This window comes from Cupressus sempervirens, chromosome 11 (genome assembly GCF_028749045.1).
Source record: "Cupressus sempervirens isolate cs-2001-9-10 chromosome 11, ASM2874904v1, whole genome shotgun sequence".
Taxonomy (NCBI): domain Eukaryota; kingdom Viridiplantae; phylum Streptophyta; class Pinopsida; order Cupressales; family Cupressaceae; genus Cupressus; species Cupressus sempervirens.
Window position 1 is genome coordinate 294,466,914 of NC_143128.1, and position 19,098 is coordinate 294,486,011.

The 19,098-nt window shown below is 32.8% G+C and overlaps 1 protein-coding gene and 1 pseudogene across 2 annotated transcripts; both read right to left on the bottom strand.

Moving 5' to 3' along the window:
* Positions 1–1,331: 1,331 nt before the first annotated feature.
* Positions 1,332–4,901, bottom strand: LOC149529280 (uncharacterized). The gene is made up of 2 exons (XM_089809222.1): positions 1,935–4,901; positions 1,332–1,826 (listed from the first exon to the last, which is right to left on the bottom strand). The coding sequence occupies exons 1-2, from the start codon at positions 4,894–4,896 to the stop codon at positions 1,372–1,374; spliced, it is 3,417 nt and encodes a 1,138-aa protein (XP_089665348.1). The 5' UTR covers positions 4,897–4,901; the 3' UTR covers positions 1,332–1,371.
* A 9,246-nt stretch (positions 4,902–14,147) lies between these two features.
* On the bottom strand, positions 14,148–18,118 carry LOC149529281 (uncharacterized; annotated as a pseudogene). Its single transcript, XR_016358649.1, has 4 exons — positions 17,624–18,118; positions 17,362–17,551; positions 14,930–17,157; positions 14,148–14,821 (listed from the first exon to the last, which is right to left on the bottom strand). The product of XR_016358649.1 is annotated as an uncharacterized LOC149529281 (transcript).
* Between the last annotated feature and the right edge of the window lie 980 nt (positions 18,119–19,098).

Genomic DNA, 19,098 nt, shown 5'->3' on the forward strand with positions numbered 1-19,098 from the left:
TCGATCCACTAACAATCATCAATTGCCCTGTCATTAATATTCTTCATATGATCTGATTTTTAACATGGGATGAATTTCTTATAGTTCCATGTTTTCAGCATCGTATCTCACGCTTTCTTCTACGATAACTAGCGAAACAGGAATCCACCTTTGTATAAACGTGCATAGGCAATGAAATCGCTAATGTTTTCAAAATCCTTTTGATCAGCATCCTCTCAATGTCCTCACGCAGCCATATGACCTCTGCTCTTTACAGACTAATTCATTGACCCTTTCAATGATTAATACATTAACAGTACTGAAAAAAGCAAAGAGAAATAAGAGGGTTTTGGAGTTGCTTTTAAAGAGGAGAGAAAAATGTGTCTAAACAAAACAATTTAAAAACTTAATTTTATTATTTAGCATTTGTAGTTTAAGAATGAATTATTTAGCATTTGTAGCTTAAGTCATCTAGAACAGAGGTGAAAACCATACAGAAATAAATGAAACATTAAAGAACTAGATGTATGATTGCTGCATGGAAAAAGTGACAGAAGGAAGCGTGAGAACACAGGAAGCAACGTGCGTAGGCAGATAACATAAGTTAAAAGAGAAATTTCAAAGGCGAATTATAAAGAATTCACTACCAGATTTCAATAAAATTCAATTATTACATTACGATAATTGATTGGCTGCAACTTAGCATTAAACGCCTGTGAGTTGAACTGTACTATTTTATGATTTTTGTGAGACTTCTATAATTGGACAGAGAATGTCATATTATTTCTTTGGATGAGAAAAAGACATATATAATTGAACATACAATGTCACCATGAGAGAAAAATGATGAGCCAACCTTTCTTCTCCTTGGGACCATTGTCTTGGCTGTTTGAGGGTGTTCCTCTTAGGAAGCTATTAAGCTCCCTACAAAAATATGTCGCTGACTAAATTTAAAAACACAAATTTATACTTATTTCAAATAATTAGATTTAATTTTAATTTTAGATATCTTTTCAGATATAAATAGATAGAAGATCTTAGGACTGAAGGAGCAACCCTGAAATTTGACCACTTAATAGACACCATTGTTTATTAAATTATAACAGCATGCTTACAAGGTCAAAAAAAATTGTGAAAAGAACAGCAGCACAGAGAGTCAACAAAATATAAAACTGGAATTGATAACAGCAAAAGAAATATCTAATGATCATAATGCCTTAAATAGTGAAATAAATATGTACAATGTTGAGCCGAAGGCCGCAACACGCCTAGAGAGGAGACTTCTAATGAGTGCAGGGATGCCTAAGACTAAAACTCATAAGTAGCTTTAGCAGTAGCTTGTACATTCTTCCTTCCATAGGAAGAATCAATAATTAATAACATAGTGAAAAACTAAGATGTAGATGTAGACCAATTTTCGGAACTCCCTTCATAAGTATTATTTGGATTGCTGGTTTCCTCAAGAAAAGGTGAGATATCTATGGGCAAATGAAAAGATCTTGGAGTACCAAGAAATACACTTGTTATTTTTTCTAATCTCTGAACAATCTCCATCATAGTTGGACGCTGGTGTGGAACCTCCCTTGTACAAATCAACCCAATTTGTATAATTTCAGTAAGGCATGTGAATACCATTGCTCTATTTGACTTGTCAACATTTGTGAGTAGTTGGCTGTCCACCGCATTTGTGATTTTATTTGGAAAATACATGCTTGTCCATTTTGGCAGATTAATACCTTCTACAAACATGCTATCTGCCGGTCTCCTCCTTGTCAATAATTCTAATAGTAGAATTCCATAACTATATACATCTCCTTTGGTTGAAATCTTTCCACCCATTCCATACTCTACAATACAATATATAATAATCAATGACTCTGAAGCTATATGAAATCATTATTAAAATTTAAAATAGTTGATGATCATTTATATTCTAACAATACAAAATTTTATACCTGGTGCAAAGTAGCCAATAGATCCATTTAGAACACTTGCAGAAGACACTGAATTCATTGAACTCTCAAAAAAGAGTCTTGTAATGCCGAAGTCTGCTATATATGAAGTCATGTCATCATCTAACAATACATTGTTAGGTTTTAGGTCACAATGAATGACTTGCACACAACAATAATGGTGTAGATATTCCATTCCTTGTGCTATCTCCTTTGCTATTTTTAATCGGTCAGTCAAAGTTAATTTACATTTATCTTCTTCCTCAGGGTATAACCACTTTTCCAAACTCCCATTTGACATGAAAGGAAGAACCAATACCTTTAAATCATTGTTACAATAAGCTGAAATGATTTTTATCACATTACGGTGCCTAACTCTTTTTAACACATTGCATTCTCTCTGAAAACTTTGGAGGGCATTTTCATCTTGTAAATTGAAGACTTTAACAGCAATATGTGAACCATCGTTGAGAATTCCCCTATAAACAGATCCAAAACTACCAACTGGCCCTAGCTGATTAGTTTGGCTGAACCCACCAGTTGCATCTGCAAGTTCTTCATATGAAATTCTTTTTGGTCCAATGTTGAAGTCAACAGGATTCTGATCAATATGTCTCCTTCTATAAAAAATTAGAAACAATAGAGAAGACATAACAAATATTGCAATGCCAATCAGAACTGGTACTATCACCTTTTTGAAGGTTGACTTGTCTTTGTTCTTGGAATACAAGCATGGTGGCAGATTAATCCACTGTCCACAAAGGCCAACATTTCCTGAAACTGCTGACTTATTAATCCTTGCAAAAACTCCTCCTTTCGGAACCTCTCCTTTTAAATTGTTTGAAGATACATTAATATGTTGCAGCATTTTCATTTTTTGGAAAGTCAATGGAATTGTACCTGACAAATTATTTCTAGAGAGATCAATGTCTTCAAGATTTTTTAGATTGGTAAGTGATATTGGAATTGAGTTCCAAAATGAATTCCATGAAAGATTCAAATATTGCAAGTTTGTACAACTTGACAATGCAGCTGGAATTTCACCTGAGAAGTTGTTGAGAGACATATCTATGCCCTGAACCATTGTCATAGTACTCATTACTAAAATAGAACCTTCCAACAAATTGCTTGAAACATTGAAATAAAATTGAAGATTCACAAGACTTGACCATTCAGGAGGTATGTTTCCTTGTAGTATGTTGTAGGCTAAGTCCACCTTTTCCAAATTTATACATCTCCCTAAACTAGCAGGCAATTTCCCTGAAAGTTGATTGTGATGAAGAACAAGTTGCCTTAGTTGTGGAAGATTGCCAAGAGCAAATGGAATTTGACCAGATATCATGTTTTCACTCAATGATAGCAGTCCAAGACTTTTTGCATGCCCTAAACTTTTTGGTATTTTCCCGCTTAAATTATTCTTGTCCAAATACAATCTTTCAAGATTTAAAAGATGGCCAAGTGTGGATGGAATGATCCCATTGAAATGATTGTTAGATAAATTTAATGTTCCCAACTTTGTAAGGTTGCCGATGCCACTTGGTATGTTCCCCTCAAGTTTATTATGGTGTAGTTTCAGTACATACAGTTGGCTTGATAGCTGACTAATAGAAGGAGGCAAAATCCCACGGAGTTCATTATAAGACAAGTCTAATTCATGCAAGGAGGAGCAATTAGTCAAGGCTGTTAAAAAAGACAACTCATTGTTTTTGCTCGTGAGATTATTTGCCGCTATGGAAATCCGTCGAAGATGGACCAATTTTGCAAACTCTAAGGGAACTGTACCACCTATTTGATTCCCATCCAAACCAAGTGTTTGAAGTTGAGTACAATTTGAGAGAGTGGTTGGGATTTCTCCATTGAGTTGATTACTCCATAAAAGAAATACTTGTAACTCTGATAGCTTGCCAAATTGCCAGGGGATGTGACCAATTAATTGATTTTTATATAACTTCAAAATTTGAAGGTGAGTACAATTGGAAAGGGTAGTGGGAATAACTCCTGACAAGTTGTTTTCACCTAGATGAAGTTCTCTAAGTTGAGAAAGCATACCAAATTCAATTGGAATCTGTCCAGACAAATGGTTTTCACCAAGATCAAGTACTCTGATTTGTGTGAGCATATGTAATTCAACAGGAATTTGTCCTGATAAGATGTTTATATAAAGACTAAGTTGATTGAGTTGCGTAAGCATACCCAATTCAACAGGAACCGGTCCAGATAAGTTGTTTTCACTAAGATCAAGTTCTTTGAGTTGAGTAAGCCTACCCATTTCACTAGGAATACTTCCTAATAAGTTGTTTTCATAGAGATAGAGTTCTCTAAGTTGAATAAGCATACCCAATTCAATAGGAATATCACCATAAAATCCATTGTTCCCCAAGTCCAATTCAATTAAAGAGGACATGTTTCCTAAGAAAGGTGGAATTGGGCCTGTTAATTGGTTTGCTCCTAAATAAATGATTTCTAAATGTGAAAGAAGGCCTAGCTCAGAGGGAATGTTTCCACTTAGATTGTTGTAAGATAAAATGAGATGATATAAAGAACGACAGTCAGCCAAAGTGGAGGGAATAGATCCTTCTAATTCATTTAGAGATAATCTAAGGATTCTAAGGCGAAAAAGTCTTCCCAACTGAGTTGGAATTGGATCATGAAAGCTGTTATTTTTAAGAGCAAGTACTCTAAGAAAAGAGAGATTACCAAGAAAAGGGGAAATAGTGCCCACTAATGACCTACCTGTGAGATTCAAGGAAACCACACGTTGATGACGAGAAGAGCATGAAACACCAGTCCAATTACAAAAAGAGTTGTTGGAAGACCAATCATGCAAAACATTGTGAGGGTCAAGGGAAAGAGAACCCTTGAAAGCCAAGAGAGCTTCTTCATCAGAATAAGAAGAAGGAGAAGAATGAGAGACAGGAAATGCAAATAGAAACAAGAGCAGAAAACAAGCCATCTTCAATTTCATCTCCAAGTGGGTATTTAGCCTATCAAGTTATGCTTAATGTTATTGGTAGGATTGGCATCCTTATATAGATCTCTGCTGCTGATCAACTTCAATTGGAATTGCGTAGTAGCTACACAGATTAAGATTGGTCTAGTCTTCCTGGAAAATATTTGGAAGGCAGCTCGTTGAATGCCATGTTGGGGAAGGAATACGAACATCTAGTCATGTCGACTCAGTTTGTGTGGTGTGCAGCGCTTTTTGAAACGTACAATGACGACTCTCGTTTTGTTTTTAATGCCGGCAACTTGCATAAGAAACATACACAGATTAAGACTGGTTCAGTGCTGTGTCTAGTCTTCCTCGAAAATATTTGGAAGGCTTGACGACTCTCGTTTTGTTTTTAATGCCCGCAACTTGCATGAGAAACATACACACGTGTCTATTATTGAGAAAAATGGGTTCTGATACGGACACTTCGTTTGTTCGTTTCTTTACCCCGTACGACACGTTCCTTGACTATTTAGAGCCGTCATCCGTCTGCCATCTGGACAGGGGGCAACTTATATGTATTAGAGTATTAGATAACAATCAAAAGAACGCTTCAAAAGTAATTATATTTAATTTTTTTACTAGATGGACTATTCTAGGTTAGTAGAATATTTAAGGTTCAATTTTAGTAATTCAAAAAAAATTCTCTTTTTATTTCAAAAAGTTTTGTAGTTTGAATCATTGTATACTTAACTATTAATGTTTTCTTTGCAACAAAAGTCTAAATAGAGACATGATAACATCAAATCAACTATGCATTCACTCATAGGGGTTGAAGACTACATTGGAGAAGTGTTAAATGCTAGTAATTAAAACATTAGGTCATGTTATTTCATAAATTTGTATAGTTGGAATCATAGTCAATTTAGCAAGTATTATTCTTTTTTCAACAAAAGTCTAAATGGAGAAGGGATAACTTGAAATCAAAAAACATTCATGTATAGTAACTTTGAAATACAACCTTTGATTTATTAAGTTAACAAAACATTATTACCCATAGGTTTATGTTATGTTGCAATACCAAAGTGAATATAATATATTTTACATTTAAATATAATATAATATAAAACTTGAACCTTAATCTAATTCTTAGATTTATTTTAAATATATTATAAAATTTATATTTAATATAATAAAAAAAAAACTTTAATATAATATAAAAAATAAACTTTAATGTAATTCTTAAATATAATATTATTTAAGTTTATAACCAAGAATAAAATTAGTACTAAGAATAAGTTATAACTTAGAATAAGTTTTTAAGAATAAGATTAATCACACCTTATTTGATAAATTGTCTTCTTCTTTTTCTACTTTACAAAGTTCATTTAGATAAAGCTCTAGAAATTTGGTTGTAAGAATTAATTATACGAATATTATAAAATTGTATGTAAAAATATGTATTTTAATGCAATCCAATCTAAATATTCAAAATGCCTCTTTAGTAAATATCATTGATCTTTAATGCTTTATAATTATAAAATTGACTATAGTTAAATGATCTCAAATTTAATATAAAAGTTTGAAAAAATATATATTAAGCCAACTTAAAACTAGTTCAAAATTTAAAAATTAATCTAACATTTATAAGATTAATTTAAAAATTCACAATTACATGGCAATGTTTTAAAATAAGGTTTCAATTCAATTCTATCGGTTTAAAAAAAAAAATTGCATGCGAACAAACTAATCTTCAAACTAATCATGATCTAGTGATAGCCATTTCAATAAAACAACTGTTTCTATTCTATTAAAATATATAATAAGTGGCACCAAACTATGGAGAAATAATTTTTGTGAGTCAAGTGGAGAATGAATAACAAATAAATGAATGTAAGATGATGCGAGGACACCAAACGATAGGGACTAGGAGAGATTCTATTTCTTATAATTAGTTTATAACTTATATCATCTATCAACTAACCATACTAAATACAATTCTTCAACTAAGCCATCTATAGCTTAAGAGCAATTCACAGTAAAAATAATAATATGCTATAGCTTAACAACCAAATTATGTTATCATTGATTGTAAAACATAGTAGTACTAGTCTCTTTATTTTTTAGTTATAAACTAATAGGCTCGTACAATATTTTATGCCCACTCCCCTAACCTTTTTAGTACTTTGACATATTTTCTTAATTAACTTGAAATCTCACACTAACAATTCCCTTCCTAAAAATAAGAAAATAAAATAAAAATCTTCACATAATTTATCCTGAATGGATAATTTTTAAAAGCTACTATCCTTTCCACCACAAAAAAAAAAATTTCTCTTTCTATAGAACGCCTAAATATTGTCTTTTGCTGGTGAGATGCATAGATGTTGACGTGAGATGTGCCCGAAGATTTGCGTTGAAATCACGGGAGGTGACAGTGACGTTGACGTGCAGGGGTTGGCAGATCACGGTATGTTCAGTCAGACATTTCACTGACGGTGGTAGGGTACAGGCTAGGGCTAGCGGCTGGGGTAAACAAAATAGTTTACCTTTTAGCCATTGCCGCACTTTTTGAAACGTACAGTGACGACTCTCATTTTGTTTTTAATGCCCGCAACTTGCATGAGAAACATACACACGTGTCTATTATTGAGAAAAATGGGTCCTGATACAGACACTTCGTTTGTTCATTTCTTTACCCCGTACGACACGTTCCTTGACTATTTAGAGCCGTCATCCGTCTACCATCTGGCAGTGGACAGGGGTAACTTGTATGTATTAGAGTTGACAGTGTTGATAATTAAAATCATGCATGGTTCATTAAAACATTCTCACAATTATTAGAGTACACAGCGCATACAATTTGATAGCACGTAATCAGATATTCTTTTTTAACATAGGTTTTTTTTTATTTTACATTAGTTGTTATTTTTCACTTGATATTAATTTTTTAGAGATTTAGAAAACTAGTGTCACAAAATCTCATATTACATATTATATTAATGTGAAACATTGTCAAAATTAGTATTCAAAAATAAGTATATATCATTGATAACTATATAATTACTTAAATACATATCTATCAATAAGAAGAGTTATTAAGTGTTATGTTTTATGATATTGGCTTTTAAAAAAATTTAAATAAGTTATTTTTATTATTTAAATTTTAAAAAATTTACATTCTAATATTAATAATTTGAAATAGGTATATAATAGATTAAAATAATATTTTATACAATAAAAGTGTAGATGTAAAATTTAGTCATAAAAATATAGATATTATATTTTACAATATTAGCTTTAAAATGATTTAAAATTAATTATTATTTTTTATAAAATTATTCTTATTATTTAAAATTTAAAATGATTATAGTCAAAATTATTCTTATTATATTACCAAACAAAAAAGGCACCACTTACATTTTTATTTCTTTTACTTCTTTAAATTTTGTAAAAAAGAAGTTATTGTTTCTATACTTTTTTTATAATTTGACATTATTTTTTAAGTTAATAAAAACCAATACTTTTGTGGTATTGCTATGAGGATTTAACTATGTGATTTTGAGTCAAACTCATTGACCCATGTTTCATGAGTAGTGATTCAACATGAATCAATTTCTCATGACGAGACATGGATTCATGTTGAATCACTACTCGTGAAACATGAGAGATGGATTCTTGTTGAATCACTACTCATGAAACATGATACTACTTACCAATACTTTTATTTTCATATAACCAATTGCAACTTTAGAAGAGTTCATAGTATAAATACTCTACAAAAGGGTGACACAGGTTTGTGCTTTTACCCTTATATGATGATCACTCTCTTCTTGAACAATATTTGATTGCCTTCTTTGATTAAATCTCCTTTTCCATTTCATAAAACATTAATCACTTTTATGCCCTTCGTTTCCACACTTAAAAAATTTGATAGTAATTTCTCCCTTAAAATTATTGTAATTTCTAAATTAATTTCATGGTCTTTGATAACTTTTCCTATTTTGATTATCTCTTTGTCGAATCCATTGTCTTTGATTATTCATTTATTGATTCCCTTGATTAATTCTTTGATTTTGATACAATCTGCCTTGATTGTAATTATTGTATTTTCCTCTAGCTACAAATGGTTGACTCTTGTTAGACTCGCTTGTAAACTTTTTAAGTCATTCTTCATCATTTAACAAAGCACCATATACTTCTTCTAGTGTCATATTCTCAAATTTGTCTATTAATTCCAAAGTATAACTAAAATTATTATACTCCTTTGGAAGACATAAAATCTCTATGATTTCATCATCTCCATATTCAACTTTCATCATTGCAAGTTGATTTCTTTGTTGTTTTAAAACATTGAACATGTGGTCTAATCCTTGGACTAGTTGTTAATGAAAGTGTATAGCTCGTGCATTCATATCCTTTTTTGTCCCAGTTATCATGTTTGCTTTGATCCGTGGTTTTTTCTTTTGTGACTACTTCCATAGGTTTTTTATTTGTAAAATTAACTTCATTTCACATTTCCAATTAGCATAATTTGAACCATCCAATTTTTCACTAATCACAAGAATTGACATCTCATTGGCAGCCATAGCTAAATTCTAATCAAATAACAACACACAACACACAATCACACAAGCATCAAGCCTCTAGCAAATACCACACCTAGATATTGGTCTTCTTATGAACCAAATAAACAAGGACTTCAAAGCTTATAGCTTACAAAAATATATATTTATCAACTCTTTTCTTCAAAGAAATTACGACTTTCCACTTTTCAAATGGCTACTTCACAAATACTTATGGCCAAAGAAAATATTGATAAGATTGGAGCACACACCAATTAATATTAACCAAAATAAACTTGCACTTCTTAATCATCCATAAATATCTAAACACTAAAAGTATCGATTATTTTTGTGTTAATAAAACTTCATTAAAATTCCCACAAATTAACTTGATTTTCCAATATATGATCTTTCAACTAAGAGTCCTTTACTTTAAAAAAATGTATTCTACTTCTTTTAGATAACCATATGAACTTAGAAGTGCACACACCTTCAATGCTTTCATTTACATGAGCTAGCAAAAAATAGGGAATATTAACAACTTCTATATATGCATGTTAACTAGAGAAGCCTTCTCACAACAACATTATTCAAAGCTGTCATCCACAAATCACTATGCAAAATAAAATGCAACAATCCTTACTCATTCTCTCATGGCTCCAATAACATGAAAAAAATAGAAATAAAACATAGAGAAGAACTTCAAATTTGAGTGTTGAAATGCATAGGCTCAATCATTCTATTAATATACAAAATACTATAGTGAGATAAGTAGAACAAATATTAATGAAATTGGATGCAAGAGGAGGTTGGGTGACATGGAAAACAATGAAACTTGTTTTTCATGAATTTTTAGAGTTTTCTTTGGTCTGTACTAACCAAATTGGTAGAATTAATTTATGTTAACAAGAGAGACAGAGAAATGGGGTATCATGATGAATTTTTTTTTGTAACCCTCCAACATGGAAACTCATGTCAACAATCTTATAAAAAACATCAATGGCCTGTTTGTTTGTTGGAATAGGAATAGGAAAATTGGAATAGGAAATGTATTCTATCTTTGGTACCCCAGGGTAAATCAATGCTTGAGAGTCTGGGGTCTAATGAGAGAACAGTCTAGGGTAACTCAAGTAGTTTGACCATGTGATGACACTCCCTAGTATGTAGCCAAAGTCTCCTTCATGGCTTCTTTATATTTGCCTCTAGTGGTGTACTTGTGGGATATTACTTTTGACGGTGTATTTATTGTGACTTGTTACTCATCAATTAGGTGTCATTTATTGTTGACCATTGACTTTTATTGATAAGTGTCAACTATTTGTTGGTGGTATACTTATTGTTGGATGTTCTTATTGTTGGTGTACTTTTATTGATGACAATTTTTATCTATTGATTATTGTTCTTGGACATGTGGCTTTTGAATTTAGGTGGATAACATTCATTGACTTTATCTTGATTTGATATTGTATTTTATTTAGTATCTGGATGTTGACTTGGTATGTGATGTTGGTTTTGAATGAGTGTCTTTCAATTTTAATTATCTCCTCTTCTTCAGTAGATTGTGTTACCTTTGGAATAGATTTGGCTATTAAGATTCCTTGCCTGAGATTGTTATATGATTTAATTATCTGTGCATGAATCATACATTATCTCTCCTACACAATGGGGGTGGGAACCTAATTAGATGATTACACGGTCAAGAGGTAATGGCTTCTTTCCATTTGGGTCCCCCCTTAGGCTTGTGAATGTTGGATGCTCTTTGGTGTAGTTGTATCATTTATCATTCTTATTCTTGTCTTGGAGAATTCTATCTAGATGTTATATCTATGTGTTTATGTATCTTGTATTTTGAGATCCTATAGGATTGGTGTATTGTATTTTTTGTACTTGTATTTATTATTTCATACCCTGGGACAAGTGTAGTGAATGTTGTTATCTCGATGTTCTTTATCATATCATATGTATTTATGTATTTGTTATTCATTTATGATCATGTAACATTGTGCTTAAGATTAAAACTAATTATTATCAACTTCTTAAATGTAACTCAATGCGAAGGAACCCTTGATGAATAAAAATTGTATTTGTACTTGCTTATGTGTACTTGATGTGTATGTGTATTTCTTCTGCATTGTTACTTTGATGTTGTTTACACTTTTTTTAAAAATAGTTCAACAAACTTTGTAACATATTAGATTTATTTCTTTTAAGTTCTTGAGTGGGGCGTTACATCATACCATGAACATTAGAGTGGGGTGTGCATGTGTGCAAATGTGCACATGCGCACTAGAGTTTAGCTTTGGGAGTTAGCTAAAGTTGAGGATAAACTGCACAAACTATGTGGATGCAAAGGTGTAGATGCCTAATAGTGCACGGGTGTGGCTCTGGGAGGCCCTAAAATGCAAAGTGATCACTATGTGAGGGGAGACACTTTATTATAGGCACAAGGGCTTGAGGGTGTGCATGTGTGTTTCGCCGAAGTTAGGGATCTAGGTGCACATTGCACAACCTCATGGGTGCACATGTGTGCACATTTTGTCTTCCTTGTAAAAATTTGACTTCCTGGCCTATTAACCTCATTTAGAATCAATCAACTAGATGTCCTGGACCGCCTTAAACCTAGAGGGAGACCCTATCCACAAAGTTGCCCAAATAGGTGTCATGTACTAGAGAATAAGATCCCTCACCCTAAAAGCAAAGAGGGGGTCCCTATTTTCAATTCAAAATAGGGGGAATGTTGTGAAGCCACAACAAGAACAAAACACATAGATTTAGCAAACTACAAGACTGTAATTGATGAAAGTAAAACAAATACAATCATCATAGAACCTTAGATAATAAAACTTTGAAATGAAGAACCACAATATAGAACCAAAGCCTAAAACAAAATCAAATGTAGCACACCTAAACATGGAAGCTTATGAATGCCTAAACTAAGTTTAATTTGTATTCTTATTAATATGAGCTTGAACATTCTCTCTACCATACAAAGAACAAGTAATGATTGTTATTAATTTGGGTAAAATGCTAAGATGTGGATCTAGACTAATCTTCAAAGCTTCCCACATCAATACTTCTTGGATCACTGAAACTCTCAAGAAAAGCTGAGATATTGCTAGAAGAATTCATGCTTCTCTCTCTACATCATCTAATGCATTATAGAGAAACTCTTCTTTTAATATGAAATTTCTTTATATTAGGATTATAAAATCTATGCTCTTTTGACTCTTCATTATATCCTACCATCATAAACTTCTCACATTTTCTTTATAATTTTATTTTTCATTCATTAGGAATGTGAGCATAAGTTGTACAACCAACAATGTGAAAATGAGATACAATAGGCTTTCTTCCACTCCATGCTTCTTAAGTGTTATGTTCATAACTGCTTTTTCTAGGAGCTCTATTCAAAATGTAATTTTTTTAATAAATTACTTCATCCCAAAGATTGATCTCTACCTTTCTAGAATGGAGCATGCTAGTCATTTTCATTATAGTCCTATTATTCCTTTCTGCATCCCCATTTTGTTGTCATGAGTAAGAGATAGTTGATTCTTTCTTTGTCATTTTGTTTACAAAATTTCAAAAATCCCTTACTCATATGTTCAGTTCCTCTATATGTCCTTATGATCTCTAGACATTTCCCATTGCACATCCTTCACATACCTTTCACCTTGGTCAGACTTTTGGGAGCCCATGCACCCTATTCAACTTTTGTAGAAGTGGAATTAAGTTGTGAAGTTGCCACATCTGAGTTGATTTGTTCAAAATTTGCTACCTTTATGTGTTTAGTACCCTGATTTGGGTCAAAGTACATTGAACTTATTGTAACTATGTTACAATTTAATAATAACAGACATTAGATGCAATGGACTTTCTTTGTCCATTTGTTTGAAAATAACATAGATTAAATTGTTGTAATCAATAAAATTTTCATCACCTTGAATATTGTCATCAACACTAGCTTTATTTGAAGCTTGTATTTGAATTTCTACTAATGATTCTAAAATTGGCATAGAAGTATGTGATGTCTCCTAATTCTTGTTCAAATAAAATATTAAACAAAATATAACATAGATCTTATACTTTCTTCTAAAAATAATGAATTGAACTAGTTCAAATATGTTAACCATGTTTATAAGGGTCTACCAGAGTTATAAAGAGTTCACTACCAGATTTCAATAAAAATCAATTATTACATTACGATAATTGATTGTGATTGGTTGCAACTTAGCATTAAACGCCTGTGAGTTGAACTGTACTATTTTATGATTTTTGTGAGACCTCTATAATTGGACAAAGAATGTCATCAAATTTCTTTGGATGAGAAAAAGACATATATAATTGAACATACAATGTCACGATGAGAGAAAAATGATGAGCCAACCTTTCTCCTCCTTGGGACCATTGTCTTGGCTATTTGAGGGTGTTCCTCTTAGGAAGCTATTAAGCTCCCTACAAAAATATATCGCTGACTAAATTTAAAAACACAAATTTATACTTACTTCAAATAATTAGATTTAATTTTAATTTTAGATATCTTTTCAGATATAAATAGATAGAAGATCTTAGGACTAAAGGAGCAGCTCTGAAATTTGACCACTTAATAGACACCATTGTTTATTAAATTATAACAACATGCTTACAAGGTCAAAAAAAATTGTGAAAAGAACAACAACACAGAGAGTCAACAAAATATAAAACTGGAATTGATAACAACAAAAGAAATATCTAATGATCATAGTGCCTTAAATAGTGAAATAAATATGTACAATGTTGAGCCGAAGGCCACAACACAACCAAATGCAACACGCCTAGAGAGGAGACTTCTAATGAGTGCAGGGATGCCTAAGACTAAAACTCATAAGTAGCTTTAGCAGTAGCTTGAACATTCTTCCTTCCATAGGAAGAATCAGTAATTAATAACATAGTGAAAAACTAAGATGTAGATGTAGACCAATTTTCGGAACTCCCTTCATAAGTATTATTTGGATTGCTGGTTTCCTCAAGAAAAGGTGAGATATCTATGGGCAAATGAAAAGTTCTTGGAGTACCAAGAAATACACTTGTTATTTTTTCTAATCTCTGAACAATCTCCATCATAATTGGACGTTGGTGTGGAACCTCCCTTGTACAAATCAACCCAATTTGCATAATTTCAGTAAGGTATGTGAATACCATTGCTTTATTTGACTGATCAACATCTGTGAGTAGTTGGTTGTCCATTACATCTATGATTTTATTTGGAAAATACATGCTTGTCCATTTTGACAGATTAATACCTTCTACAAACATGCTATCTGTTGGTCTCCTCCTTGTCAATAATTCTAATAGTAGAATTCCATAACTATATACATCTCCTTTGGTTGAAATCTTTCCACCCATTCCATTCTCTACAATACAATATATAATAATCAATGACTCTGAAGCTATATGAAATCATTATTAAAATTTAAAATAGTTGATGATCATTTATATTCTAACAATACAAAATTTTATACCTGGTGCAAAGTAGCCAATAGATCCATTTAGAACACTTGCAGAAGACACTGAATTCATTGAATTCTCAAAAAGGAGTCTTGTAATGCCAAAGTCTGCTATATATGAAGTCATGTCATCATCTAACAATACATTGTTAGGTTTTAGGTCACAATGAATGACTTGCACACAACAATAATGGTGTAGATATTCCATTCCTTGTGCTATCTCCTTTGCTATTTTTAATCGGTCAGTCAAAGTTAATTTACATTTACCTTCTCCCTCAAGGTATAACCACTTTTCCAAACTCCCATTTGACATGAAAGGAAGAACCAGTTCCTTTAAATCATTATTACAATAAGCTGAAATGATTTTTATCACATTACGGTGCCTAACTCTTTTTAACACATTGCATTCTCTCCGAAAACTTCGGAGGGCATTTTCATCTTGTAAATTGAAGACTTTAACAGCAATATGTGAACCATTGTTGAGAATTCCCCTATAAACAGATCCAAAACTACCAACTGGCCCTAGCTAATTAGTTTGGCTAAACCCACCAGTCGCATTTGCAAGTTCTTCATATGAAATTCTTTTTGGTCCAATGTTGAAGTCAACAGGATTCTGATCAATATGTCTCCTTCTATAAAACATTAGAAACAATATAGAAGACATAACAAATATTGCAATGCCAATCAGAACTAATACTATCACCTTTTTGAAGGTTGACTTGTTTTTGTTCTTGGAATACAAGCATGGAGGCAGATTAATCCACTGTCCACAAAGGCCAACATTTCCTGAAACTGCTGACTTATTAATCCTTGCAAAAACTCCTCCCTTCGGAACCTCTCCTTTTAAATTGTTTGAAGATACATTAATATGTTGAAGCATTTTCATTTTTTGGAAAGTCAATGGAATTGTACCTGACAAATTATTTCTAGAGAGATCAATGTCTTCAAGATTTTTTAGATTGGTAAGTGATATTGGAATTGAGTTCCAAAATGAATTCCGTGAAAGATTCAAATATTGCAAGTTTGTACAACTTGACAATGCAGCTGGAATTTCACCTGAGAAGTTGTTGAAAGACACATCTATGCCCTGAACCATTGCCATAGTACTCATTACTAAAATAGAACCTTCCAACAAATTGTTTGAAACATTGAAATAAAATTGAATATTCACAAGACTTGACCATTCAGGAGGTATGTTTCCTTGTAGTCTATTGTAGGCTAAGTCCACCTATTCCAAATTTATACATCTCCCTAAACTAGCAGGCAATTTCCCTGAAAGTTGATTGTGATGAAGAACAAGATGCCTTAGTTGTGGAAGATTGCCAAGAGCAGATGGAATTTGACCAGATATCATGTTTTCACTCAATGATAACAGTCCAAGACTTTTTGCATGCCCTAAACTTTCTGGTATTTTCCCGCTTAAATTATTCTTGTCCAAATACAATCTTTCAAGATTTAAAAGATGGCCGAGTGTAGATGGAATGATCCCATTGAAATGATTGTTAGATAAATTTAATCTCCCCAACTTTGTAAGCTTGCCGATGCCACTTGGTATGTTCCCCTCAAGTTTATTATGGTTCAGACTCAGTGCATACAATTGGCTTGATAGTTGACTAATAGAAGGAGGCAAAATCCCACTGAGTTGATTAAAAGACAAGTCTATTTCTTGCGAGGAGGAGCAATTAGTCAAGGCTGTTAAAAAAGGCAACTCATTGTTTTTGCTCGTGAGATTATTTGCTTCTATCAAAATCCTACGAAGATTGACCAATTTTGCAAACTCCAAGGGCACCATACCACTTATTTGATTCCCACTTAAATCAAGTCGTTGAAGTTGAGAGCAATTGGAGAGGGAGGCTGGAATTTCTCCAGTGAGTCGATTATCCCATAAAAGCAATTTTTGTAACTCCGTAAGCTTGTCGAATTGCCAAGGAATGTGGCCAATTAATTGATTTCTATATAACTTCAAAAATTGAAGGTGAGTACAATTGGAAAGGGTAGTTGGAATAACTCCTGACAAGTTGTTTTCACCAAGACGAAGCTCTCTAAGTTGAGAAAGCATACCAAATTCAATAGGAATTTGTCCAGACAAATAGTTTTCACCAAGATCAAGTACTCTGATTTGAGTGAGCATATGTAATTCAACAGGAATTTGGCCTGACAAGATGTTTATAGAAAGACTAAGTTGACCGAGTTGCGTAAGCATGCCCAATTCAACAGGAACCGGTCCAGATAAGTTGTTTACACTAAGATCAAGTTGTTTCAATTGAATAAGCATACCCAATTGACAAGGAAGAATTCCTGATAAATCATTCTCACTAAGATCAAGTTCTTTGAGTTCAACAAGCTTACCAAATTCGGTAGGAATTGGTCCTGACAAAAAGTTTGAATAAAGAATAAGCTCTATGAGTTGAGTAAGCCTGCCCATTTCGGTAGGAATTGGTCCTGACAAAAAGTTTGAAAAAAGAATAAGCTCTATGAGTTGAGTAAGCCTGCCCATTTCACTAGGAATACTTCCTGATAAGTTGTTTTCATTGAGATAGAGTTCTCTAAGTTGAATAAGCATACCCAACTCAGCAGGAATATCACCATAAAATCTATTGGCCCCCAAGTCCAATTCAATTAACGAGGACATGTTTCCTAGGAAAGGTGGAATTGTGCCTGTTAATTGGTTTGCTCCTAAATAAATGATTTCTAAATGTGAAAGAAGACCTAGCTCTGAGGGAATGTTGCCACTTAGATTGTTATACGATAGAATGAGATGACGTAAAGAACGACAATCAGCCAAAGTGGAGGGAATAGATCCTTCTAATTCATTATCAGAGAATCTAAGTATTCTAAGGCGAAAAAGCCTTCCCAAGTGAGTTGGAATTGGACCATGAAAGTTGTTATCTCTAAGAGCAAGTACTCTAAGAAATGAAAGATTGCCAAGAAAGGGGGAAATAGTGCCCACTAGTGACATACCTGTGAGATTCAAGGAAACCACACGTTGGTGACGAGAAGAGCAAGAAACACCAGTCCAATTACAAAAATTGTTCTTGGAAGACCAATCATGCAAAACATTGTGAGGGTCAAGGGAAAGAGAACCCTTGAAAGCCAAGAGAGCTTCTTCATCAGAATAAGAAGAAGGAGAAGAATGAGAGACAGGAAATGCAAATAGAAACAAGAGCAGAAAACAAGCCATCTTCAATTTCATCTCCAAGTGGGTATTTAGCCTATCAAGGTATGTTTAACGTTATTGGTAGTATTGGCATCCTTATATAGATCTCTGCTGCTGATAAACTTTAATTGGAATTACGTAGTAGCAACAGAGATTAAGATTACATTAGAGTCGTGTCCAATCATCCTGGAAGATAATTGCAAGACTCGTTCAATGCCGTGTCATGCAAGGAATTTGAACTTTCGGTCTTGTCCACTTATTTTGTGTGGTGATCAGGGCTTTTTGAAAACTGTGAACTAAGTACAATGACGAGTCTACTTTTGTTTTTGCAGGCACCGGCTACGGTGCAACTTATTTGCACCGTCCGGCTGCCCAAACTCTGCCCAACTCTGTCCCTGCCCCAATGCTGCCAATGTACTGCTAAAGTGTCATTTAAGTACGTACTTCCCTTGTTCAGATTTCTATTAATTAAGATTAAACTTCACCTCATTAGTTAAATCGAAATATTCCTTGGAGATTGTAAAGTCGTTACTACGGATTTTGATATTCATATTTTAATATAAACTTAAGGAGGAGAGTATTGGCTAAATACCAATAAGTTTTATGAGGACAGCTATGAATTTATTTATTTTTTACAATTTAGCTGTTTCTTAGAGAAGAGTATCACTAATTAAGGAAATTTTCTTAATAGTGCACTTTATGTGCGTTAGATTTCTCAATTAGTAATTGTAAGTTAAAAATAGGATAGCTAGAAGTCTATTAGTTTCTTATACATCAATGGTTCATCATATTTTAATCTTTTTAGTTTACAATTGTTTCATTTGTATACCAAGAATATATGCCTCTGGGAAAATAGTTCGAAAGATGCACCTGATTTGACGGTTTTCTGAAATTATTAATTAATTTATAGTTAACAGGTTTTGTCAATTATAAATTTAATATTTTTTTTTTTAAAATCAGAAAATATCAAATCAGGGGCATTTTTTCGGCTGCAAAGACATCGCCAAAATATACAATTATTGGAGGA

Excerpts from the sequence above, each read along its gene's own strand:
- LOC149529280 (XM_089809222.1), bottom strand. The coding sequence starts at position 4,896 with ATGAAATTGAAGATGGCTTGTTTTCTGCTCTTGTTTCTATTTGCATTT. Across the intron at positions 1,827-1,934 it reads TATTGGCTACTTTGCACCAG|AGTATGGAATGGGTGGAAAG; the intron begins GTATAAAATTTT and ends ATTGTATTGTAG.